This window comes from Lipophrys pholis (genome assembly GCF_963383615.2).
Source record: "Lipophrys pholis genome assembly, chromosome: 20".
NCBI classification, from domain to species: Eukaryota; Metazoa; Chordata; class Actinopteri; order Blenniiformes; family Blenniidae; genus Lipophrys; species Lipophrys pholis.
Genome location: NC_137648.1, coordinates 21,678,504 through 21,704,721, shown reverse-complemented (window position 1 = coordinate 21,704,721; position 26,218 = coordinate 21,678,504). Strand labels below are relative to the sequence as shown.

Genomic DNA, 26,218 nt, shown 5'->3' with positions numbered 1-26,218 from the left:
TGCATAGGGATGAAAACGGCTAGTGTCACTAGCTTTAGCATTGTTTGTGTGTAGTTACGGTGAAAAGAGGCAGTTTTAGGCCTCGTTTAAGATGTTTTTCAGTGAAAACGCAAAACTTTCGTTGCGTTTTGGGGATTGGTTTACGTGACAGCGGTGCTCGGAGCCACTGAAAACACAACTTTGTGAAAACGGTTCCCAAGGTGGAACTTTTCGACAACCGGCCGAAAGGACACCCGGCCGTAGTAACTCGTAGTTCTGCACATGCTCAGTAGAGCCAATCAGAACAAAGTTCTGGACTCCCAGTCCATATTCTCCTGGACTTGGTACTTTTATTTTGACAGTCACCGTAATAATAATCCAACTTGATGGATTGTCCACGGGGATGTCCGTGTTCTGACATTGTTAATGTTTAGAGCTCGTTGTTCTCTGCTGCATGTGTGTGTAGGTTTAATTAAAACACAACTTTTCTGTGTAAACGAGGCCTTAAGCTGAAATTTTTCAAGCATCAATGAAGCTCAGAAGCTCATGTGTTGGTTTTGAGTCAGCGAACACACGGAGGACGGCAGCGCTCTGGAGATGATCCACCTTTGAGAAATGAAAGCCTTCAGAGTGGTTGTAGTTTTATTTTTACAGTCGGACAGAGCGTTGCTTCCTGTCTGCATGAAACCCTGCTGAGGCGGAACAAACTGTCCTGAGTGGGCATTTTCTCGTGATACACAAATACACTGCGTCCGTTTCAGTTGCTCTGGTGTTAAAAGATCAATATTCACTCTTAATGTCAGGTTTACGAGAATACTTAGTGTTTTCATCGCAGAAAAGAGTTATGATGCTATTTTTAGGCCCCTTCCACCTGTCGTAGTAATGGCAAGTATGGCTGTATGAACGCTACACGTCGTTGCATCGAGCCTGAGAAGCACGTTGGTGATTTAACTGGAGTTTTCACAGCCGCCAAAGCAGCAACAATGTGTGATATAAGAAGAACGCTGTTAGAAAAATCTACATTTCTCCTCTCGTACACAGTATCGGTAGATAATAGCTCTGCTTTTAACAGATCTAAAAGATTTGAGTTCTACGACGCTCTTCTTCCGTCATTTCAAACTGATTGTCTCTGATTCTCCAGATTAGAAGGTGCTACGTAGGGATACACTGATATTGATGTTAGTATCGGTATCGGAGCCGATACTGCACGGAGAACTCGTACAAGTGTGGGGCAACGCATAGCCTTCACGTATCGTTGGCGTTTGGAATATGAAAGAGGCTTTTCAGCATTTAGCAAGTACTCATATCGGTACCCAGAATTGGCAAGTATCTACAGGTTAGTACTTTTACTCGTTCTTTAATAAAGTGGTGTCGGTGCTTCCATATTGATAAGTTTGAACTCAAGTTTTCCTCTTGCGCCTGGATGTCGTGTTGAATGACAATGAAAATAAACATTGTAAGCTAACAGTCAGTATTTAACAGTACAACAGTAAATGCCTTCATTTGGTGAAACATTTATAAAAACACCGGTGATTCAAGTCTCAGTATTTCTCTCTGAAAAGCGTTGATTTCTCTTCAGATTTCCCTTCATACTAGAATAAAACTGTTCCTTTCTGTCTCATTAGGCTTTTAGCCCACATGCTATCGCTAGCACCACAAAGTGAACCTCTCATACTGGATATGCAGGTTTCTCTGAATCATACATGCAACATATCGTACCGCTTCAATCAGAATCTTAGATGTGGGTTGAATATTTTATACCTTACTTATGATTTTTACATAAATTATGCACTAACTTACTATTCCTCTTGATATATTTTATTTGTTCTCCTGCTGAGAGAAACTGAGACGTTTCATCAGACGGAGGTGGAGGTGTTGTGGATAGCGTCTTGCTAGCGCCTCTCGGAGTGTCGTAACGTTGCGACGTGCGGCCGCGGGGCCTCCGGACCGCTCCGAGCCGGCGCCGTCGTTATTTTCTCAGGTGTCGGACGCATCGCGACCCGAACGGGAGAGCAAGAGTTTGTGAAGTGAACGCCTCCACCTCCTCCACCTACCCGGGCCTTCGCTCTCCGCGATGCGTAGGAGTCGTCCTCCTGTTGCGTGGCGCTAATGAGGCCAGCTGTCCAAACGCTCAGCCTGGTCAGCCAGAAGGGGACCGCAGCCTTTGTTGATGCTAGGTGTTACATCTCCTGTTGGAACACACACACCGACAACCATTTGGCACAAGAAGAGGCCGTCTGCATTCACACACACACACACACACACACACACACACACACACACACACACACACACACACACACACACACACACACACACACACACACACACACACACACACACACACACACACACACACACACAACATCCTTTACTCTTCCACTCCTCTTTATTGTCCCACCTCCCGTCTGCACACACCGACACATTGATTTTCTCTCTGCGGCTCCATAGTTGATCATTTTCTCCCGACACGGCAGCAGGAGAGTGTTGCCTTTGTAATCGCTGACCTCAGCTCCACACCCGAGTGGCTGTGGCCTGAAACAGCCTCTCGTCTCCCAGCGCCTCCCGTTGCAGGATGAGGTGCTGCTGAGCCGGCCGTAAATCACCCGGTGGACTCGCTGCAACGAAAACACAGACTTCTTTCACATTATCAGTGTCTCAGGTCGTTTCAGGTGAAAAAAACGCTTCGTTTTTGTTTCAGAAAAGTTTCACGTTTACACGGCAGTGTTCTGAAAACTACTAGTAGTAACTACGAGTTACTACAGCCGTGGTTGACCAGCAGCAGTAGCAGCGTTTTCGCCGTCTACACAGAGACAGAGCCCGAGGGTTTCCAAAATGAGAGTTTTGCGTATTCGCTTGAAACCGTCGCCGTGTAAACGAGAGAACAGTGAGTGAATGAAGCACTCCTGCCAGTCATGTCCAGCATATAGGGCTTGTAATTTAACATCAGCCTCGAGTTCAAGAATGTGGATTAACGAGAAATACATGACAGCGTGCCTCATGGATGAGAGGACGTCAGCTTAGCCCCCCCCCCCCCCCCCATATGGACGGACGTAGAGCCTCACTGAAGCAAAAAAAGAAAAGAAAAAGAAAAACAATGATGTAAACGAGAGATGAACTGATGAACCCCGATCAGGTTTTACAGCTGAGGCACAGCGGCGGCGACACTGCGAGAGCCGCTTGCCAAATAACCCCCCCCCCCGCGAGGTGGAGGAGAGAACAGGAACAATCCCCACTGATTGAAGTGGAGGACGGAGATCCTCCCATGTTCCTCAGAAAACACAGAGAAACAAGTTTACATCCAGGAGAGGTTAGAGAGAGGAGTGTGTGTGTGTGTGTGTGTGTGTGTGTGTGTGTGTGTGTGTGTGTGTGTGTGTGTGTGTGTCCTGCTGACTGGGCTGCTCTCACTGGAGAATTGATTCGGTCTCGGAGAGAATCCGTCGGTCTCTGACTGAAAGAGAGGGGATGGAGGGAGAGTGGGTGGAAGTCACACAGGTGGAATAGAGAGAGAGAGAGAGAGAGAGAGAGAGAGAGAGAGAGAGAGAGAGAGAGAGAGAGCAAGACACACACACACACTGAGGGGAAACAGATAGTCGGTCAGGAAAATTTACTCCCTGTAATAACCCTCTCTGTAGGCTGGCTCTCCTGGCTCCTTCAGCTCATAATACACCCGACCAGGTCACACCAACTCACACACACACCACACACACACACACACACACACACACACACACACACACACACACACACACACACACACACACACACACACACACACACACACACACACACACACACACACACACACACACACACACACACACACACACACACACACACACACACACACACACACACACACACACAGCCTGCTATCTAATGATCTCACACACTGTTCCTGAATGTGTGTCCACACGTCTCTTAAAGTGTGAATTTTCTCCGCTGGGTTCCGGATTCGTATCTTCTTAGCTCTTTTTCTTCTTTTCTTTTCTTTTTCTTTTTTTTTAATCTTAACTATCTCCAGCCATCAAAAATGTCAATTGCATTAATTTTAATAGCTGCCCATTCACTTTGCTGTGAGCTTTATCCTCCCCGAGCTTTAACAGCCCTGTCGTCCCCCCCCCCCCCCCCCCCGGGGGTCATTTGGAGTTAGATCTAATCTCTTTAAGTTGGTCCGCGCTTTGTTTAATTGGTGTTTCAAGCTCTCTCCACCCTCCACGGCCTAAAACCACTCCCTTTAATAGTTCTGACATTTAAATGACGTATATATAACCTCACCAGCCCGTGGCCTTTCACACTCGTAATCCAGAAGCACACACGGCACATCTCACGTTATCTTTGTTGGAAAACGCAACACGTGCAGCTCCGCTGCTGTGAGGGCTAATTATTAAAGCGTGGCTCTGTTTCTCCCCGCACAGTGACCAACTACAACAATGTGGTGGAGGCCGGCTCGGACTCGGATGACGAGGACAAGCTGCACATTGTGGAGGAGGAGGGCAGCCTGGCCGACGGGGCCGACTGCGACGGCGCCCTGCCCGACGAGGAGCACCCCAGGGAGCACTGCTGGGACCCAGGTCAGAGCGCCGCTCGTCCCGGAGAGCTTTTCTTCTCTGTCCAGTTCCTCGTCAAAGAGATGATATTTATTCTATGTAAAAGTGACAACAGTGTGTGGAGAACATGAACACAACAAACACTTCAACCAGACCGACATTCTCGACACTGAAATATGCCGGTACTTTTCAGTACTTCGGAGCAGATCGGGGGAAGATTCACAACACAAAGTTGTAAACAAAGGAACCAGAACCGTTTCCCTCTGTAAGCTCGACATGTCTCTTCTCGATGAATCCATGTGTTTGGTCCCATTTGGACGGCGACGACCTGAAGTGAAAACGCGAAGCCTTCGTTGCGTTTCGGGGTTTAGGGTTTACCCAGCAGCGGCGCTCGCAGCCACGGACCATGCGACTTTTTTAAAAACATTCCGACTGTGTCGTGTTGACGGGCGGAGGCGACATCTACTCGGAGAGCGTTTCCAGAGTGTCTTTTTTTTGCCCGTTTACAGGGTGATGGAGTCTGAGCATTTTCAAAAAGTCTAACGCCGGGAGACATTTTCAAAAAGTTTTTAACATTTTCAGTGACGGGCCGTCGGACAGACGGATGGTCATACTGTCCTCCAAAGGACACTGGTGGATCGCAGCAACATTAACAATCTTTTGATTGTTGTTTTTTCTAGAGGTTGTTGAGGAGAAGATCTCTGTGATCTTCTGTCCAGAGTCTGAGCTTTAGTTCCCCTGCTGCCGCCTGGGGGACACCTCCTGCTTTGTCTCATTGTGTGGCGCGGAGCGTGAGGAAACAGGTACTACACACCGAGGCTGCTCCTACTAAAGGCAGGAAGCGGGTTATTAAACAAAGACAATGCCAGCCGAGGGAGAGACCTTCGAGCTACACAAAACACAGAGCGGAGGGCTTTACAGCCCTGGTGGGCGCTGGGGGGGGGGGGGGGGGGGGGGGCAGCCGTGAACTTGTCTTTACCTCAAAGTACACGGAAGTGACATCAGGCACAGGAAGGGCTGACGACACCTCCAGCACCTCGTCACGCCTCCTTCTGGACAACAATCACAGGTGCTGAAGGACGTCGCTGTTTCCAGCTGGGCTCAAGGCCTTGTGTGTGTGTGTGTGTGTGTGTGTGTGTGTGTGTGTGTGTGTGTGTGTGTGTGTGTGTGTGTGTGTGTGTGTGTGTGTGTGTTAAAAACTCCTGGTACTGAAGAAGGTGCCCCTCGTTAGCCCTGCGATTAGCAACGTAACGGACGTCCCCGTCGCAAGCAACATTAGCATTAGCGTCTACTTGCAGCCCTGAACAGTCGAAGCTGTGACGTCACGACAACTTTTCAGGTGAAAACACTTTTAAAGATGGTATCCGTCTCCACGGCAACCGCAGAAACAGTGAAAACGATGGGTCCAGCTTGGAAGCTGCTTTCAAAACGTTTTCAGTGCTGTCGTGTAAACATAACCCCGAAACGGCACGCAAGTTTAGAGAAACTGAGTCTAACAGCTATGCTAACGGCTACGCTAACACGTCACAGCGCCTCGATAATAATGTTTGTGATAACGCCAGTGCTACAGTCGGTGCTACAGTCGGTGCTGCAGTCGGTGTAACAACGTGGACCTGATCGGGGAGTTTCAGCTCACTGAGGATATTGGTGAAGTCAGACTTCGAACACGAGGTCACAAGTCCAGCGACGATTGGCTTTCACCCCGAGGAAGGATTCAGACTAATTCCTCTCCATTGAGGAGGTTCTGTACGTGTTTGGAATCAGACCGCAGGTCGGTGCAGGGTGCAGCCCCCCCCCCCCCCCCCCCCCCCCCAACATGACTGGAGAGTTGGAGGAAGAGTAATGTCATTGGTTTTGGCCGCGTGAACATTAAACACTTCAGAAGCGTGAGTTACAGTGAAACGGCTCAGTGAGCTGGCTGCTCTCCACTGTCATGTCTGATCTCTCTCACACACACGCACACGCACACACACCCCCACACACACACACACCCCCCCACACACACACACACACACACACACACACACACACACACACACACACACACACACCCACACACACACACACACACACACACAGAAAAGCCGCAGTCCTATAAACAAACACGCCTTTAATTTCGGGTCCTCTTCATCCCTTCTTCTCCTCCGATTTCATTTCTTTCTGTCCTTTTCTTGTTTGTATTGTTCTTTGTGATTCACTCTCCTTTTGACTTTTGCTTTCTTTTCTTTTCTTTTCTTCGTTTCTTTTCATTTTCTTCCCTCCATTTTCTTTTTGCTTTCTTTTTCTCGTTGTTTTTCCTTGTTCTTTCCATTCCCGTTCCCGCAGTCATTTCTTTCCTTTTTTCATTTCCTTTTCTTTCTTTCACTTCTTTCCTTTCTCTTATTCTTCTTCTCCATCTCTGTAGATTAAATTCCTTTCACTATATTTTCCTTCTCTTCTTTTGTTTGTTTTTCCCTTTTTGTCGTCTCCTTTCTCTTTCATCTCGTTTATTTTCCTTTTACAGTTTCTTCAAGCAGCATCCTTCCATGTTTTTCCTTCCATCCTGTCAGTTTTCCCTTTTTATTCGACTGTTCCCTCGTTCACTCTCTTTGAGTTTTGTGTTCGGTCTCCTTCGGCGGCCGGCCGGTGGGGAATCATTCCTCTTGATTACACGCTGCCATTACTCGCTCCCTCCTGAGTAATTAGGTGGAGGTGGATGAGTAAACTACAGAGCGGCTGATTCCAGGGGAGCGCCGCTTCGCGTTTAACGGCGTCTGAGACGAGTGGGCAGGAAGCTGCATGGCCTTCACAAACTGCAGTCACAACTCGGAACGCTTGTTCCTTCACGTCAGGAGTCCAGACTCTGGATCACGTCGTCCCGACGGCAGGTTTCCTCCTGCCGGGTCAAACCGACCTGCTTTGTTTTGGACTCTTATGGAGACACCAGATATAAAATCATCAGTCGATCTTTTGACTGAACATGTTTCCAAAATACTGACACATATTTCACATCTACTATAAATCTTGTATATATAAATGCATACCTAGTTTGCTTATCATTGGTTATTAATATTATATCATAATGGGAAACATCTCTGTTCATTTTAGCCAAATACATGAAAGAGAAACAACGTTGTGACGGATTCACTTCAGAAATTGAGCAACTTTAAATCTGTTTGTTGGATTTAAAACTTGATCATGAGCAGAACGTGGGCTCGTTTACGATGCAAAGCTTTTGTCGTGCTTTGTGTGACCGTTTACGCGACAGTGGTGCAACTGGAACACAACTTTTTGAAAAGGCTGTGACGTATTGTTTTTCTGCTGCATGTGTGTGTGTGTGGTTTCATTACTAAAATAAACTAGAGCTACACTCGGTAGAGCGCAACCCTTCGCCAACGCTACATTTGTTTGCGGAATCAAGTTAGCATCGCGAGCGTTTTAGCCGTTAGCTCATATTGATGCTAACAAGCCCGTCAGGTAGCTACCTCACTGAGTGAAACACTGAGCAGGGAGCGTCTCCATGGCAACAGACGATAATCTCCTTTGATCTCCACGAGTTGCCTCTCTCTCGCTTTGTTTGGGACATTTTTGCGCAGTTTTTTGAGATTTATTCAGAAACATTTAGCAATTAACATCCCAAAATTGATTGATCCTTGATGACAAATCATCCCTGAAGATTTCATGCAATTCAGGTTGAAAGTTTTTGTGAAAATTTGGTCAAATATATACAAATAAATAAACCAATAAATACATACATGCAGACAAAAATAACTTTCCGCCGCAGCTTCCGTTGACGAAGGTCACAACAGCGCCCACTTGAGGAGTGGCATGCTCACTGCACCGTTTTCAGTGTTTCTGCCGTTTCCGTGGAAAAAGACATTGTTTTCATCTAGCCGAGGTGTAAACACAAATCTTTTCTAAAACGTCTTGAAGCGTAAACGGAGCCTGAGCAACTTTAAATCTGTTTGTTGGATTTAACGATCGTGGCGAATCCTGATGTCTGATACAGTCCCAGATAGAATCTGCCCACCGGCCGGGATGTTCGACCACAGGAAGCGGCGGGGGTCAAAGGTTGGCCGGAGGGCAGGAAGTGCATCATGGGACATTTGTGGCTCACGTTGCAGTGAAGTGGGCAGAGAGCGAGCAGAGAGTGGGTGGTCTGGAGCTGCGCAGTAAATAAAGACTAAGCCTGGGATCACAGCATCCTGCTGCAACCTCGCAGTTCTGCTTTTTTTTTTTTGTTTGTTTGTGTGTGTTTTTTTTTTTTTCCACTTGTGCAGTGGTGCGTTCACATGCCTGCGTCAGCACAGAAACAGCCTGTGTGATGTTTCATGTCAGGGGAGCGGCCCTGATAACGTGGAGCCAACCTCAGCAAGGCTTGAATAACACACACACACACACACACACACACACACACACACACACACACACACACACACACACACACACACACACACACACACACACACACACGCACACACACACGGGGGAACAACAGCTTGTCGTTCCTTTGCACCACAGACCCCCCAACTGGGACCCGACTTCACACTCACACTCAACATTTAGTAGCCTAGAGGGTCGTGTCTGTGTGTGTGTGTGTGTGTGTGTGTGTGTGTGTGTGTGTGTGTGTGTGTCAGCACATTCCCAACATCAACACATGATTCATTTTTAAATATTTTCCTTGTCCCGGTCCTCAGTAACTAAGACAAATGGAGGCAGTTAATTCAGAGGAATGCTTTGACGCTTCGCTCTCTTCTTCTGCTTTTCTAATGACAGGTGGAACATTTTACCAGTAATATGTGCAAAGATATGCATTTTATTATTTTACATGCAATGTGACATTAAATCCTTTGTTATTATTATTCTACCAATGGAACAAGTTAAAATCCTGTAATAAATGTTTCAGTTCTCGAGGGGATTCAAATATTACCCGATAAAATATCCGGATGATTTTATTTTCAGACATTTCCCTCCTCGTATTCAGGCTCCCATCAGCGCCATTGTCGGCCGTCTGAGACGAAAGAGCGGCGCGATTGCATAATCACGTTGTTGAGTCGGCACAGATTCAACTCGTACAGTCTGCCAAAACTATTATTTAACTTTGTGTAGCACAGCGGTGAACAGTGTGAAGGATTGGACGATTTGACGTTTGTGAGCTCCTAGGAATCACTTCCAAAGGCGTCTTCTGCTCGGTTTTCACGGCAACGTTTCAACTGAAAACGCGTCGCTGCATTCATCTGAGCAGCGCTGTCCGGTAAACTGACCTGCAAAGTAAGTTTTGCATTTTCACTTAAAAAAAACAACGTTATGTAAACGGGGCTTTATTGCTGTATCTCTTCTGAGTTGCAGTATTGGTCCTCTGGCCAACAGGGGGCGCCCTTCTGCTTATTGTGGCTGAAACTTTACACAGGTCCACTACCAGACTGCAAATAGTGTTTTCTCTTCATTATGTGCAGCACCGAGGTAAATACGTACTTATACGTCTCTGCAAACGTGTCTTCTTCTTAAATCAAGTTTCACCAAGTGTCCAGTGAGTCCTGGTCATGAAAGCTGTAGAAGTTTACTCTCCGCAGATCCAGTCATTTCATCAGCTTAGAATTTTATTTCAATAACTTGAGCCATCTCAGCGTGAATAGCAGTAATATTAACCTGACAGACGATGTCAGGACGTGGCAGCAAAAGCTTCTTAAGAGTTTCAGACTGAGATCGGATTAGTTGCTTCAGCCTCCCACCCAAAAACTCACATTAGTTAAGAGATTAAACCCTCTAAACCACGAGCCAGACATTATTCAAACAACCTTAACAGGCTTAAACATTTAGACAAGACTGCTTCACTTCCTCCCAGTCGGTTTCAGGTAGAGACAGATAAACCATATTCTGGATGATTTGGGATTACAGGGGTTCACTTTGGATTATTGAGCACAGTTTTGTTGTGGGGGCAAACTGAAGAGTGTCGGCACGGGCTGGAGTTCTCCTGGGTTTAGAGCGAAGCGATTTGTGAACGCGTGTGAAGAACAAAGAGTCATATGAGAGCAGAGCCGCGTCTCGCCTGTTGTACGTTCAGTCGTCGTGAGTATTAAGGAGCGTTTTCTTTAAACTCTTGGCCTTGAAGTTGAATAAACATCCAATCCATTCAGCGGCTCAGTCTCGTCTCATAGAACGAAGAGAGAGAGACAAGAATTTGATTTCGTCGCGGTGTTGGTCTCACCTCCCGTGTGCTAGTTTGCATGTTTGCAGGTGTTTCTCTCCAGGTGTTTTGGTTTGAGCTCGAGGAATCCTCGTTTACACAGCGCTGCACGTGAAAACGCATCGACTTTCCACGGCAATGGCAGAAATGCTGAAACTGATGTAGTTTTCATGTTGGGCCAGGTGTTGGCGCTGTTGGTTGTCTTTGTGACGAGACCACACACACACACACACACACACACACACACACACACACACACACACACACACACACACACACACACACACACACACACACACACACGCAGCAGAGGACAGAACGTCTTTCAGCTTTTGGTATTGCAAGGTCACAACACTGGAGCTTTGGTTGAGTTTTAAAGCCTTCATTTATCCGTCTTCACCACTTCATCCAACTCAGATTGCTAAAACCGATCCCATCGACTCGCGGCAGGTTTACACAACGTTTTCAGTGAAAAAGTAACACTTCGTGTTTTGGGTGTCGGTTTCCATGACAACCGTAGGTGGAGTCACTGGAAATGACACTTTTTGAGTCATTCCCAGAGCGGAACTTTTCGAAAAGGCTCCGTCTCCATGGAAACTGACGAAAACGACACTTTCTGGAAACACTCGGTCGAGACTTTGGGAACGCAGCCGGTGCTCATGCACCCAACGGCCAGACTGAACAGACGTTCTGCACGTGCCCAGAGAAAGCACAACAACAACGATGTCCCATTGGTAACGTTTATTGTTGAGTCTGTTGTTTCGTTAAACACCCACTCGTGGCCCAACATGCTCACGACATCGTTCTCAGGATGTTGCTCTGAAACAGAAAAGTTTTCTGAAATGAAAACGTTGAAACGTCTGGTGGAAACGGGTTCTGATAAACCCCGTAAGATTTGGAGCTTTTGCAGTAAACATTCAGCTTCAAGTGGAAACATGCAAAACAGCTACCTGGTGGGTTTTATTTTCTTCTTTTCTCTTTAAACCCTGCAGAGCCGAGCTAAATATTGATTTTCTCAACTAACCCTTTGCCAAAAAGCAAATCAGCATATTTCCCAAACTGCCAAAAGTATTTCTGTGTGAAGAATGTGGTAAACATGTCCAGGGGTGTTTCTGCTGATGTGGAGGTCATGGGAGACGAGCTGGATGATGTGTGTGGGTGAGCGGCCCCCGATGTGGGATGAGAAATCCACGATCTGACTTTCTCAGCGCCTGCTGCTGCTTCTCCCCACACACACACACACACACACACACACACACACACACACACACACACACACACACACACACACACACACACACACACACACACACACACACACACACACACTGCGCTATCTCTCCCGGGCTGCTTTATTACAAGAGGCAGGAGTTTGTCTTTCTTCTTCTGCTTTGAACGGTCTCTAACAACCATAGCAACAAATGGCTGCCGCGGCATTGTTCGGCGGGTCTGAGAGTATTCGCCGAGCGTCGGTGAGTCACGGCGCACTCCACCTGTTCCCGTCTCCGAAGAGCGCACAGCTGGCCCCGTCCGTTAGCATGTGAACAATCCACAAAACACAATTCTCTAATCTGCACGGAGGAGGGGAGCTTAAATCAATCCATAAAACATCTGCCCGGACAGCGCAGCGCGGCTAACTTTGCTCTTAGCGCATAGCTCCCCTAATTATCCTCGGCACCGATACACACAGGCCTGCTAACACACCCGCCGAGGAGCCGCGCTGCGTTTAATTGCCGACATGCTATACCTGGTTTCCGCTGCAGGAAGCGCCGGGAGAGCAGAGATAGAGAGGAGGAAGGAAGCTTTCACGCATCCTCAAAGTCCGTCCTCGGGTTACACTTCCTACGAGCCGGCGTGTTGGTAATTAGCGCTCAGCGCTCCTTGTTTGCTGCCAGTCTGAAGGCCGAGCCTCTCCAGAGAGGACGGCACGTGATATTTATCACAATATTCACCCCCTAATTATCGGCCCCCAGCCCCTGGATCTTACCTGAGTGCCTTACCTAACGTAGTGAAGAGAGGCCAGCCATTCAGGTCTTACAAAGAGAGCGATACTCGTACATTCGCCCCTGGCCTTTGATGCTAATTAGCTTTCTCATCCTATTGTGAACAGCATTCAGGATGTTGTTGAGTTTTTCTTTTTTTTTTTACCTCCCCCCACCACACACACACACACACACACACACACACACACACACACACACACACACACACACACACACACACACACACACACACACACACACACACACACACACACACAATAATGATGAAAAGTCAGAACATGCAAGATCTGCCTCCACAACATTATCGGATCATCGTGTAACAAATCCAAAAGGTTAAGGTTTCATACCTGCATCAATATGGAGACATGTTGAAATGATAGTAGAAATCAATAACACCTCCCTCTGTGTGTGTGCAGTGAAGGAGGATTGTGTTTCGGACGCCGAGGATGACGTGAGCACGGACGCTCTGATGGAGGAGATGCTCCAGCAGGGGGACACGGCCGTCATCTACCCCGAGGCCCCGGAGGACGACCCCCAGCGCCAGGGGACGCCCGACACCAGCGTGCACGACGAGAACGGTGAGGGACGACCGCCGCTTCAACCAGGAACCATCAGAATCATTTTGGTGGAATTAGAATTCACCATGAGAACAGAATTCACGCCAGGAGAGTCAGGCTGGGGCCTGTTTACACGACAAGGTCTGAGTGAAAACGCAAAGCCTCTTCAGAGACATTTACGTGTAAACAGGAAGTATTTCTGAAACAAACGATGCGTTTTTAAACGTGGCCGTGTGACGGTGGGTCTCAGTGTGGCTGCCAGAGGAAGCAGCACGGTTCGTAACAAGGCTTGAAATGTTCAGTTGGTGTTCAGGCCAAAACTGTAACAAGACAATGTGATTCAGACCATCACAGCATGTCGTCATCAGGCCAGGAGACTGTTTTTAAACCTTTAATGAGTCTGTGTGAGCTTCAGCTCTCGTTTGCTGCTCTGAGCTGACAGCATGGCGTCATCTTCATCATCTTCAGGCTGTAAACTGCAGTCTGATCATCTTCAGGCGTCGACAAACCAACGGGATATTTTCTCATCTTCGGGCCATTTTATGACCAAAAGAAAGCTCGGACTCATCTTTCCTCGTGTCTGACGCTCGGTTTCCACTCCAGCAGCTGCTTCTCGCCGCCCCTCTGTGCCTCCACGCCCCTGATAGGCTCCATATGACCATAAAGCCTTAAGTGATTGTTTTGTGGCACTGAGCCTGTAACAGGGAACGCAGGCACAGGGCAGCGTCCCCGAACACTGAAACACACATCACTGTCTCCCCAGTCACCGGCTCTCACATCATTACGGCACCTACCCTGTAATTACTGCCCCCCCGGGGGGGATGGGGGGAGGGTTCTACCTGCTCCCCGTCTCACATCAGGTGTTAACTCCACCCCATTAGCGCTCACTCTCCAACGTCATTACACTCACCACGATCTGTTAAGTGCGACACACCGGGGCCTTTGTGGTTCGCAGGGCTTTGTGCTCCTACCTGCTAAAAGGAGACGGGGGGTGGCGGGGGGGAGGAATAGCAACACCTGAGTAAATTTGTCACGTCTGTGCGAGGCCCTGACTCACGGCTACCTGAGCGATAATGTGTGTGTGAGCTCTCACCTGTCCCACGGGGGGGGGGTGACTTAATACATCACCTGTTAACGCACTAATGCTTTACCTGTGTGGGAGCACAGACTACCGAGACCCTCTGTCAGGCCAGCCGCTGTTTACCCAGCTCGCTTTCCCCCGGCGAGCGTGGGCGTCTTTGAAACGCCTCAGACGAACAAGAGGCAATCAGAGCCGAAGGAGAAACCTTCTGCTAATCTGCCTTTGACGTTTGGCTACCTTGGTGCTGTTTACCTGAGGGGGCGGCCCTCGCAGTGAACCCCCCCCCCACACACACACACACCAAAGGCTGACTTATTGTACCGTCTGTCACCAGGGACGCCGGACTCGTTCTCCCAGCTGCTCACCTGTCCGTACTGCGCGCGGGGCTACAAGCGCTACAGCTCGCTGAAGGAGCACATCAAGTACCGCCACGAGAAGACGGAGGAGAGCTTCAGCTGCCCCGAGTGCAGCTACAGCTTCGCCTACCGCGCCCAGCTGGACAGGCACATGACGGTCCACAAGAGCGGGCGAGACCAGGTGAGAGCCGGAGAACCCCCGAGTCCAAAGAGGACGCACTCTTCTTCAGATTAATTTACACCAGTACAGCGGTTCCTCAACTAACACCTTCTGTTCAAAGTGTCTTTACATTATCATCCAGGTCACTCTTCATCCTTTATAGTTGTAACAGGTCTTCTTAGAATAGAAAGTCTGAAGTTAATAAATAAATGATTAATCCTGACAATTAATCTGGAGACAATTACATTTCTTTTGCCAAGTGGTGAGGTTTAGGATATGATAGTAGTATCGGTGCGTCTCTCAAAAATAATAAGTAAGTGAGTTTTAAAAAAGCTGATTTTATCCACAGTATGATGCAGTGGTCCCTGTCAAATTCTTCTGTTTATTTAAGGTTTTTGTGAACTCTAATTCTGATAAAAAAAAAAATAAATAAAAAATTGGAAGCTTATCCATGAGTAAATCCTGATTGGGGATAAAGTAGTTCTGAGTGTGACCTCACATGTCTCAGCGTGGCTCCTTCAGTAGCGTCCAAACAGGATAAATAAACATGAACTCCTGCCCTCGATTGATTAGCGACACTGTGACATGGATTAGCTGCAGTTCAAAGGTTGTGTTTTCATTGTCCCGCAGAGACACATCACACAGTCGGGAGGCAATCGGAAATTCAAGTGCACTGAATGTGGAAAGGCGTTCAAATACAAGCACCATCTGAAGGAGCACCTACGTATTCACAGCGGTGAGTGGACCAACCCCGTCGCCGGGGCAACGTGTCACGCGTGTGCACGCGTGTGCACGCGAGCCGGGCCTCGCCGGGCGCACCTCTGCGCTCCCGTCGCCGGTCGCAGATGTTTCAGTCTCCTCTGTACCAATATTTATGTTTTATTTATGTTTGAGCCACCAGTTCTCTGTACTCAGAGATTCCTCGTCCCGTTTCCTTAATGTGCCGTAATTGTGTTTCTTTTGGCATTATGGGACAGCAATTAGAGGAGGGCATTTCCCAATGGTGCCATTACATCAGCATTTGAGCATCACTGAAATGCATTAGAGCTTCTTCCTGTCATACTGCTCATAGCCTAGCTTGCTCATTTAGCTTCATTTGCTAATGGAAATCTGTTTCTCCCACCCCCACCCCCCTTCCTCCGGTGTACACACTGTGGTTTTATCCAGGAGAGAAACCCTACGAGTGCTCCAACTGCAAGAAGCGATTCTCCCACTCAGGCTCGTACAGCTCCCACATCAGCAGTAAGAAGTGCATCGGCGTCATTTCAGTCAACGGCAGGCCGCGCTTAGGAAACGCCAAAACCCAGACCCAGGGTCCATCGCCGATGCTGCCGTCGCCGCCGTCGATCCTGCGCACCCAGATCAGGGAGAAGTTGGAGCACAGCAAGCCCCTTCAGGAGCAGCTGCCCCTTAACCAAATAAAGACCGAGCCTGTGGACTACGAGTACAAGCCCACCGTGCTAACGTCCCCAGGTCTAACGGCCATGAACGGCGGGGTTTACAACGGAGGCGCTGCAGCCCCCCTGCAGGGCACGGTGCAGGCGGTGGTCCTGCCCACTGTGGGGCTGGTCTCGCCGATCAGCATCAACCTGGCAGACCTGCAGAACGCGCTGAAGGTGGCGGTAGATGGCAACGTCATCCGTCAGGTGCTGGAGAACAACGCCAAAGGCCAGGCAAACTCGGGGTTAACCACTGGAACGCTCCACGCGGCACAGCAGCAGCTCATCTCAGCCATCAGTCTGCCCATCGTGGGCCAGGACGGCAATGCAAAAATCATTATAAACTACAGTTTGGACCCCAGCCAGGGCCAGCTCACCCCTCACAACCTGAAGAAAGAGCCTGAACATATGTCACCAACCGAGACCACTGCAGACACTTTCAAGTCCCAACACCCAGAGGATCTCACCATCAGGGGCACCAGGGCTGACAAGGCTCAGGAAAAAGAGGAAAAGACCACTAAAACCTGTCTCCTGTGTGATAACTGTCCTGGCGGGCTGGAAACGCTCCATGCCCTCAAGCACTGCAAGAAGGACGGTCTCAGGCTGAACGGAGTAGGCCTGGATAAGTCGGACTCTGCTGTGGCCGCCCTGCTGTCAGAGGGGGGACTCTGCACCCAGCCCAAAAACCTCCTGTCCCTGCTCAAGGCCTACTTTGCCTTGAACGCAGAGCCCACCAAGGACGAGCTGGCAAAGATATCTGACTCCGTCAACCTTCCGATCCATGTGGTCAAGAAGTGGTTTGATAAAATGCAAGAGGGTCAGATATCCCTGGGTGCCCCCACACCCCCCTCGGAGGAAGAGGACAGTGTGGTGTCACCAGTCCCAGGGAAGAATTCAGCCACTCTGGACCCCTCTGTAACCCAGGACAGCCCAACAGAAGCCACCCCGGCGGAGGTCAACGGCACTCACAGCCTGCCGCCCCCGCCCTCGCCACTAAACCTGACAGCTGGGGGTCCCATCCCGGCCGAAACCCCCCAGAGCACTGAGGGACCCCTAGACCTGTCGCTGCCAAAGCCGGCCAGGGAGGGCATGAAAAGAGCGGCACCCAAAGCCCGCCGCTACCTCGCCCCTTCGTCTGGCTCCACCAATGCGGAGGAACCCCTAAACTTAAGTTGCACAAAGAAAGAGGTGTTGCCACTCTCAGCCATGGGCGGCAGCCCCGTCGCACTGTATGCCAGCCAGCCAAGTGCCAAACCCCTTGACATTGTCACCACAATGCAATGCCTAAGGGCACTAGCCGCCAACAACAAACAGACTATCCTCATCCCACAGCTGGCTTACACCTATACCACTACAGCTAACAGCCCTGCTGGAACCGAGATGCACGAAACCATCCACCTGAATGGAATCAAGGTTAGCGCCTTCTTCTTCTTCTGGTCCTTCAACATGTAGTTCATCACTTGGAGGTACAACAACAGTCATACAGTGGAAAAATGTAGCTGCAAGCAACACGATAGTAGCATAGCTTAGCACAAATACAAGACGGTGGGCTGGCACAAGCCGTTTTTAAGGGACAGCTTGTAGTTAGCCTATCAGAGCACAGAACACAAAGGGAACGAGTTAACACACACAATGCAACGCTTTTATGTAAACATTTACCTGCAAACAATATGTTGGTAGAACAGACTTTAATGGTGACCTTTACCCCTGAGGAGTACAGTAACAGTGATTAGCATATCTGAGCACAAACAGGAGAACATAAGTTTACATGAACTGCTTCATGAGGTAGCAAGCAGGAAGCTCAGGTTTACTGTATTTTGATTTCTATAATCGAGAACACAAAACAAGCAGTCAGCTTAGCTTGACGCAAATATTGGGAGTCTTGGGTAACGTGACTTTTCAGGCAGCAGCTCCTCCGACAATGTTTCAAAGACAAAATCAAGTAATCTAGAAAGCAATAAATAATATACAGGTTTATATTTATTACAGGAAACCAAAAGAAGCTGTCTAACGATCATGATTTTAGAACAATGTCACATAAGAAGTCATTTCGATGGAATTTAAAACACTTTGGTTATAAATAAGGATGGGATGAGTTGAATTGTTCCATTGTTAAATATTGATGTAGAAATGACTCAAAATCACAATTTGGAGAATGTTTTCAACTCCTCACCTCCTACTGTCCAAACCAATATAGATTTGAGGAACTTGAACCTTCCTCCGTGAAATGACTCACTTGTCTCTGAGTCATCAGGACTTAGATTATCAGGAAATGTTCCGTTCATTGAACGTTCTTCCAGTGACGTGATAAATAAGATGAACATACTTTATTCGACTGTTTAGTATTTGCACGTCTTCTATATTCCCTCAACCCTCCTCATCGTATCTGCTGGAGGTCAGGTTGCTCTTTACATAATGTATGAGGCTCGTCTGAACGTTTGGGGGGTAAATTGATCTTCTGGCTCAACTCGCCCTGACATCACCGGTATGTTTCACCCCAGGACTTCGATTCGGACAAAACTGTTTCACGCAGCAGCTCTCAATCCGGAATCATACAAAATAAATGAGCCTGTCCGATTTCAAGCATGGATTTAAAGATGTGATGAACTCATTAAGGACGAACCAAATCTTGTCTCTGTAACATGAGAGAACATTCATGTCGTCATAGGAATATCACATTCACAGTGACGCACTCCTGAGCTGCTGGTTGATCTTTATAGCAGATTCGCGCCCGTTTAAATGAAAACCATGTAGTTCGCATTGGTCCACTAGTTGGTGGACCAATGCTGGTATTATTATTATTATTATTGGTATTATAGCATTATTATTAATGTTGGTATTATGGTGACTGTGAAAATAAAACTACCAAGTTGGATCGCTATTATGGTGACTGTCAAAATAAAACTACCAAGTTGGATCGCTATTATGGTGACTGTCAAAATAAAACCACCAAGTTGGATTGTTATCACAGTGACTGTCAAAATAAAACTACCAAGTTGGATTGTTATTATGGTGACTGTCAAAATAAAACTGCCAAGTCCAGGAGAATATGGACTGGGAGTCATGACATCACAGAGGATATGTTGTTCTGATTGTCTCTACTGAGCGTGTGCAGAACTAGTTACTGTGGCTGTGGTGACCAGGACCAGGACCAGCGTTTTCACCATCTACGTAGTAGTTCCACTTTGGCAAGCCGTTTCCAAAAAGTTGCACTTTCTGTGGCTCTTGATTTATCTGGTAAAGGTGGTATATCAATAAACTTCACTTACTGGCCATTGCCACTGAAGATGCAACTTTTTGAAAACGTTCCGACTCCGTCTCCAAGTAAACAGGTGAAAACAACAATTTCTGAAAATGCTCGGGGGCTCGTCTCCATGGAGACGATGGAACTGCTGCTACTGGTCACACCTACCACGGTTGACGTAAGTAGTCGTTCTGCACATGCTCAGTAGATGGACAATCAGAACTATGTATGTGCATGACTCCCAGTCCATAGTCTCCTGGTACCGTGGCGCACATACGCAAGTCACAGCATTTCCGCCGTCTACAAGGAGATGGACCCAAGCGTTTTCTGAAAGTCTTATTTTCGTCCGTCCACAAATAGACGGAGTCAGAGATTTTTCCTAAAAGCGGTGTTTTAAGTGGCTCTGAGCACCGAAACTTGTGCGTTTTCATTTGAAATCCATGTAGACGAGCCCTCAGCTCCTCCGGCTGTATGAGCAGTCAAGCCTCTGACTTTACCAAGCAGCTGATTCACAGATAGAGAAAAGTGTTCATGCTTCAATCTGCAAACGAGTGGACTGGAATTGAGTTTGCTTTTTATCTCTTTTTCCTTGGAGCGATCAGTCGGAGCATTCAGCCCAGATCCAGAGCGAATCATTACTTCTTATTGTTCCGAACCACTAAAACATGACAGATAGTCTGAAACCATCCAAAGCCCAATCAATAAGTCATATATAGAAATGTCAAAAACCAGCTCCCTGTAAAAATGATAACCCTTAATAGTTCGTCATTGTGTGGACACCTAATGGGCTGGTACTGATGGATGTAGATCTGAGGGTGTATGACGGATCTTCCTGCGCTGTCACCCAGGCTGCACTTTACCGAGCAGCGTCTATCGATCTGCTGGAATCTGTTTAAATGCAGCACCTCTGCCGGCCTCATTGATTTATCTGCGTTGGATTATACTTTTGTGTTAAGTGGATTGGCAGAGGCCCGCCGGTGTGTACATCTGCTGCTTATTAAGGCCAAACGTCTGTGGACGCGCATGGCGGAGTTTCTGGACGAGGAAAAGACCGGTGGACTTTTTATTGAAAATCAGGAAGGAGGAAATGATTCAGCAACTTTTCCTGCAATGTGAGCAAAACTTGTCTCCCGAGTCGTTCGTGAATGTAGACAGAATTAAACATATATAAAAAGTGAATTAAATCAAGTCATTCTAATATTATTAGAGAGATACCAATACCAGTATTGGTATCGGTATCAGTGATGGGTCCCACATACAACCCGGAGAAGATCACGTGACGACATGCGTCAGCAATATCGTACGCAGGTACACAAGAGCACACAAGTGATGTCAACGGTTTGGAGATTCTTTAATGTTAATGACAACAAAAGTAAGACTGACTGTAAAATAGGTTCTGACAAAATACCAAGAGGAGGAGGAACTTAGTTTGTACAACACCAGTAACTTTATCACCAGCAGAGTTAGCCCAATGTTACTCATTATGTAACACTGAGCCATGCTACATGCTACATGAGTTTCAGGCTCACACACTAGCGATGCTACATGCTACATGCTAAAGAGTTTCAAGCTCACACACTAGCGATGCTACATGCTAAAGAGTTTCAAGCTCACACACCAGCGATGTTACATGCTACATGAGTTTCAGGCTCACACACTAGCGATGCTACATGCTACATGAGTTTTAGGCTCACACACTAGCGATGCTATATGCTACATGCTAAAGAGTTTCAAGCTCACACACTAGCGATGCTACATGCTAAAGAGTTTCAAGCTCACACACTAGCAATGCTACATGCTAAAGAGTTTCAAGCTCACACACTAGCAATGCTACATGCTAAAGAGTTTTAGGCTCACACACTAGCGATGCTACATGCTACATGCTAAAGAGTTTCAAGCTCACACACTAGCGATGCTACATGCTACATGCTAAAGAGTTTCAAGCTCACACACCAGCGATGTTACATGCTATATGGTACAAGAGTTTCAGGCTCACACACTAGCAATGCTACATGCTAAAGAGTTTCAAGCTCACACACTAGCAATGCTACATGCTACATGGTAAAAGAGTTTCAGGCTCACACACTATGGATGCTACATGCGACATGCTAAACATGATTAAAGAGACTATAACTCTTGTAGCCTAGCGCAGAGCGGAGAGAGACGCTTCGCTCTGCGCTAGGCTACTGTAGACGCAGTCGTATCTTCTAAATCTAAATTCTGTTGGATGTGACGTAGCGTCGACTCAGATGCTGTGTGGAGCTGGTTCCTGGCAAGGCATAGCCTTTGTGTAACGTTTGCATGTGGAGTATAAATTCTGTTTTATGGCATCTAATAAGTACTTGTTACTTGTACTTGAACTCGTCTTTTTAAAAAGTGATATCTGAGCCTCACTGCTTATTCGGTAAAAGGTCATTCACAGGATTTGTTCGGCTGCTCTTAAAGCAGCTCCTGAGTTCAGACTGGACAGGAAGGTGAGGTTTGTAGCAGCAGGTTGATTCCTCCCGCGTTGTTTCCCTCAGGAGGAGAGGCTGGATGCCGGATTGGATGGGCTTTCTCTCCTGGAGGAGCAGAACGACTCGGACTCGGGCCCTGCCAGGAAGAAGATGAAGAAGACGGACAGCGGCATGTACGCCTGTGACCTGTGTGACAAGATCTTCCAGAAGAGCAGCTCGCTGCTGAGACACAAATACGAACACACAGGTGAGACTCCCACGTGTTTTCCGGGCTTCGATAGAAAAGAAGGCAGGAGAAGCAGAGCAGAGAGACAAAACTCAAAACCCGGAACTTGCCTCAGTCTCGGGAAAAGATGAGTCAGAGTGCGAGCGAAGGGGGATTTACGAAGGGTGGACACTTCCATTCCTTCAGGTATTACTCAACACGCACTCCAGAGGTCTGAGAGGTTCTTTCCTCTGCGCTGCCAGCTTCTCATGTGAAGCAGCGAATGTTGCAAGAGTGGAGCTCTGGTAGTGATTTGATGGATCCAGCATGATGATTCTGTGGCCAAGGCCGGGGTCAGGCCTCTCTGAGGCGTTGCTCTGCTTTATTACTGCGATACCTGGCTCCAGACACTACTTTCTGCTCCAGATGACCTCATGCTAGGTGAAACTAGCTGCTGGACCAAGTTTGGACTGTTGTGATTCTGTTGTATTGTTTTGACATGTTCTCCGTGGATACGCTGACGATAGATGCTTTTTCAGCCTTCAGGCTTTGGCACCTCTCACACAACAATGTAGGAATTTGCTTCAGTGTGTGTTTATCGTTCTCCCCTTGTGTCTTTCCTCTTTCACTCAATAGAAACTGCATTTTTGAAGGACCGAGTACATAAAGTCTCAACTCGGAGACGGTTACATGTCCGACCAGTTGAATGACTAATGAAGTCAGTATTGGTCAGCACAGACTCAGTTTCAACTCAAATGCCTCCAAACCACAAACTGTGTCTGATAATTAAAGACACATCCCCGCTCCCTCCCACTCTACAAAAAGAAAGCTGAAACTCATCAGACACTGCTGCCCTCCACCAGGGCGCCATCGTCTGAGCAGATTACCGACCTGCACACCGTTCGCCATTTAATCAAAGAGATACTTGAATTACAGCAAAACACTCAGAGAAGAAACGAAACGTAGATTTAGCTTCACAGATTTATATTATTCTTTTTATCATAGCCTTTATTTAGTCAAGAGAACCACATTGTGATTAATTATCTCTTTTACAAGTGTGTCCTCATCGCTAAATGCAAACTGCTGCCATGTTCAAAATTAACTGACATATTTTAAGGACGCGCCAATACCGATATCAGTATCAAATATCGGTCCCATACTGCACGGATGTAAAAAAGCTCTTCCATACAACCTGGCATGACATCATCAGTCAGCAGCAGGTAGACAAGAGGCGAGGAGCGACTTACAAAAGTAAGACAAACTGTAAATTCTGTTCTGATGAAATATTAAGAGGAGGAAGGTGACTCGTACAACACCAGCAACTTTATCACCAGCAACTTCATCACCAGACATTTGGACCAGCAGAGTTAGCCCGATGTCAGTCACCATGTGCTACATGCTACATGCTAAAGAGTTTCGGGGCTCACACACCAGCAATGCTACATGCTAAACGTGATTAAAGTCTGATTGAGCATAAGATGCACCGCTATGCTAGTGTAGACAGTGAGGCCGGTGGAGGTGATGTAGCGTCGACAACGATCACTGAATGAAGAGCTAGCCCCGCTAAAGCGGTTAAAAGCGCTGAGCTAACAGAGGTTTAGTTTTCATCGTTAGCACAGCTAGCTTTGCGAGCTAATCTGTGTGAGACATTCAGGTGCTTTGTTTTTATTCTTGTGTTTTTTTTTATCATTTAACACCACAGAGGTTCAGTAGGGCTGGTTCAGTAGTTCTGGTTCAGTAGTGTTGGTTCAGTAGTTCTGGTTCAGTAGTGCTGGTTCAGTAGTTCTGGTTCAGTAGTGCTGGTTCAGTAGTGCTGGTTCAGTTGTGCTGGTTCTGTAGTGCTGGTTCAGTAGTGTTGGTTCAGTAGTTCTGGTTCAGTAGTTCTGGTTCAGTAGTGCTGGTTCAGTAGTGTTGGTTCAGTAGTTCTGGTTCAGTAGTGCTGGTTCAGTAGTTCTGGTTCAGTAGTGCTGGTTCAGTAGTGCTGGTTCAGTAGTGCTGGTTCAGTTGTGCTGGTTCAGTAGTGCTGGTTCAGTAGTGCTGGTTCAGTTGTGCTGGTTCTGTAGTGCTGGTTCAGTAGTGTTGGTTCAGTAGTTCTGGTTCAGTAGTTCTGGTTCAGTAGTGTTGGTTCAGTAGTTCTGGTTCAGTAGTGTTGGTTCAGTAGTGTTGGTTCAGTGGTGTTGGTTCAGTAGTTCTGGTTCAGTAGTTCTGGTTCAGTAGTGTTGGTTCAGTGGTGTTGGTTCAGTAGTTCTGGTTCAGTAGTTCTGGTTCAGTAGTGTTGGTTCAGTAGTGTTGGTTCAGTGGTGTTGGTTCAGTAGTTCTGGTTCAGTAGTGTTGGTTCAGTGGTGTTGGTTCGGTAGTTCTGGTTCAGTAGTGTTGGTTCAGTAGTGCTGGTTCAGTAGTGTTAGTTCAGTAGTTCTGGTTCAGTAGTGTTGGTTCAGTGGTGTTGGTTCGCAGCGCCGCTGTCGTAAACATTTAGCAACTGTTCAGTTTGAGGTTTTGAGTGTTTTGTTGTGTTTCTCATGTCGGGAGCTGCAGTTTGATCTGAAGGGAAGTTTTACTACGTAGTTTTCCTCTCCTGCTCCCGGCGACTTGGCGCCGTGCGACTTCCCTTCACGATGCTGACGCGTCTCCTCTCTCCGCAGGGAAACGACCTCACGAGTGCGGCATCTGCAGCAAGGCCTTCAAACACAAGCACCACCTGATCGAGCACATGCGGCTGCACTCGGGCGAGAAGCCGTACCAGTGCGACAAGTGCGGCAAGCGCTTCTCCCACTCGGGCTCGTACTCGCAGCACATGAACCACCGCTACTCCTACTGCAAGAAGGAGACGCAGAGCCAGGCGGGGGGGCCCGGGAGCCCCGACGAGGACCTGGAGACCCTGGAGGCCCGGGTGGGCGAGATGGAGGCGCTGACCCGGGCACAGCTGCAGAGCCTCCTCCCCTCACAGCTGGACTCGGACGAGCGGGGGAGCAGCACCAGGGACGACGAGGAGAGCGAGGAAGAGGAGGAGGAGGAGGCGGGAGGAGGAGGCGCCGTGGACATGGACGACATCCAGGTGGTGCAGATAGGAGACGAAGGAGGGGACGAGGAGGAGGACGGAGCAGAGAAGGAGAAAACGGAAGTGGAGGAGGAGGTGCTGGAGAGAATTGAGGAGGTGCTGGAGAGAGTGGAGGAGGAGGAGGAAGAGGAGGTAATGGATACAGAGGGAGGGGAGGTGGAGGAGCAGGAGCCGGAGAGCTCCCACGAAGACCAGAAGGAGGCGCCGCAGGAGGAAGGAGACGCAGACTAAAGGAGGACGAGGACTCCTCGCCGAGACACAATCAGACTCCTGGTCTCCTCCCGGAGGACGAGCAGGAGGCCACGTCTGCTCCTCCGACGAGGCGCCTCCTCTCTCTTCACTACTGTGTAGAAACCCAGGTGTGCCTGAACTAGAAACACTCGTGAGGTCCGAGCGGGAGCGCCAGCGCCCCCTGCGAGGAGGAACCGGTTCGCAGGAAGGAGACGCATTATTCAGACTCATCATGTTTTATTACTAAAACACCTCGGCTCATTTCTTTCTATCAGTGTTACTAATTTTATCACTCATATTTTAACCTTTAAAAGCTGTACAGTCGGGAGATATTTCTATATCTTTTTATTGCCAATGAACAAAAAGAACAAAAGAAGTCAGTATTTTGTTAAGTTGGAAGGAAAATGAAGAATCCTGTGCACTACAAGTGGCTTGGTTTACCTTTGGATTGAGCGAAACCTTCAGTATTACCACGCTACGTCAGGCGAGCATCACCTTTTTTCTGTCGTTTCCATTTGGAGCCTTAAGAAGAAAAACAACCAGCGGAGAGCGAACAGGTATTTCCAACATTCGTTGTTTCTTTATTTCCCTCTTTTTATATTTTCTTTGTTTTTTTTTTTTGTTTTTTTTTCCTCGTACAGATCAGTGTTAATAGGTACCGGACTGCATCCAGGCTACGACCGAACAAAATGTTCACTTTGCATTTCACGGTTAAAGTTGGAAAAAAAAAAAA

General features: G+C 47.8%; 1 protein-coding gene across 1 annotated transcript; it reads left to right on the top strand.

Annotated features, from left to right (window-relative positions):
- The first annotated feature begins 4,402 nt into the window (after nt 1-4,402).
- On the top strand, nt 4,403-26,206 carry zeb1b (zinc finger E-box binding homeobox 1b). Its single transcript, XM_080490036.1, has 7 exons — nt 4,403-4,553; nt 13,115-13,276; nt 14,671-14,873; nt 15,483-15,588; nt 16,020-17,704; nt 22,058-22,238; nt 24,839-26,206. Exons 2-7 carry the CDS (start codon nt 13,168-13,170, stop codon nt 25,483-25,485), a joined length of 2,931 nt encoding a protein of 976 aa, XP_080346162.1. The 5' UTR covers nt 4,403-4,553; nt 13,115-13,167; the 3' UTR covers nt 25,486-26,206.
- The last annotated feature ends 12 nt before the right edge of the window (nt 26,207-26,218 follow it).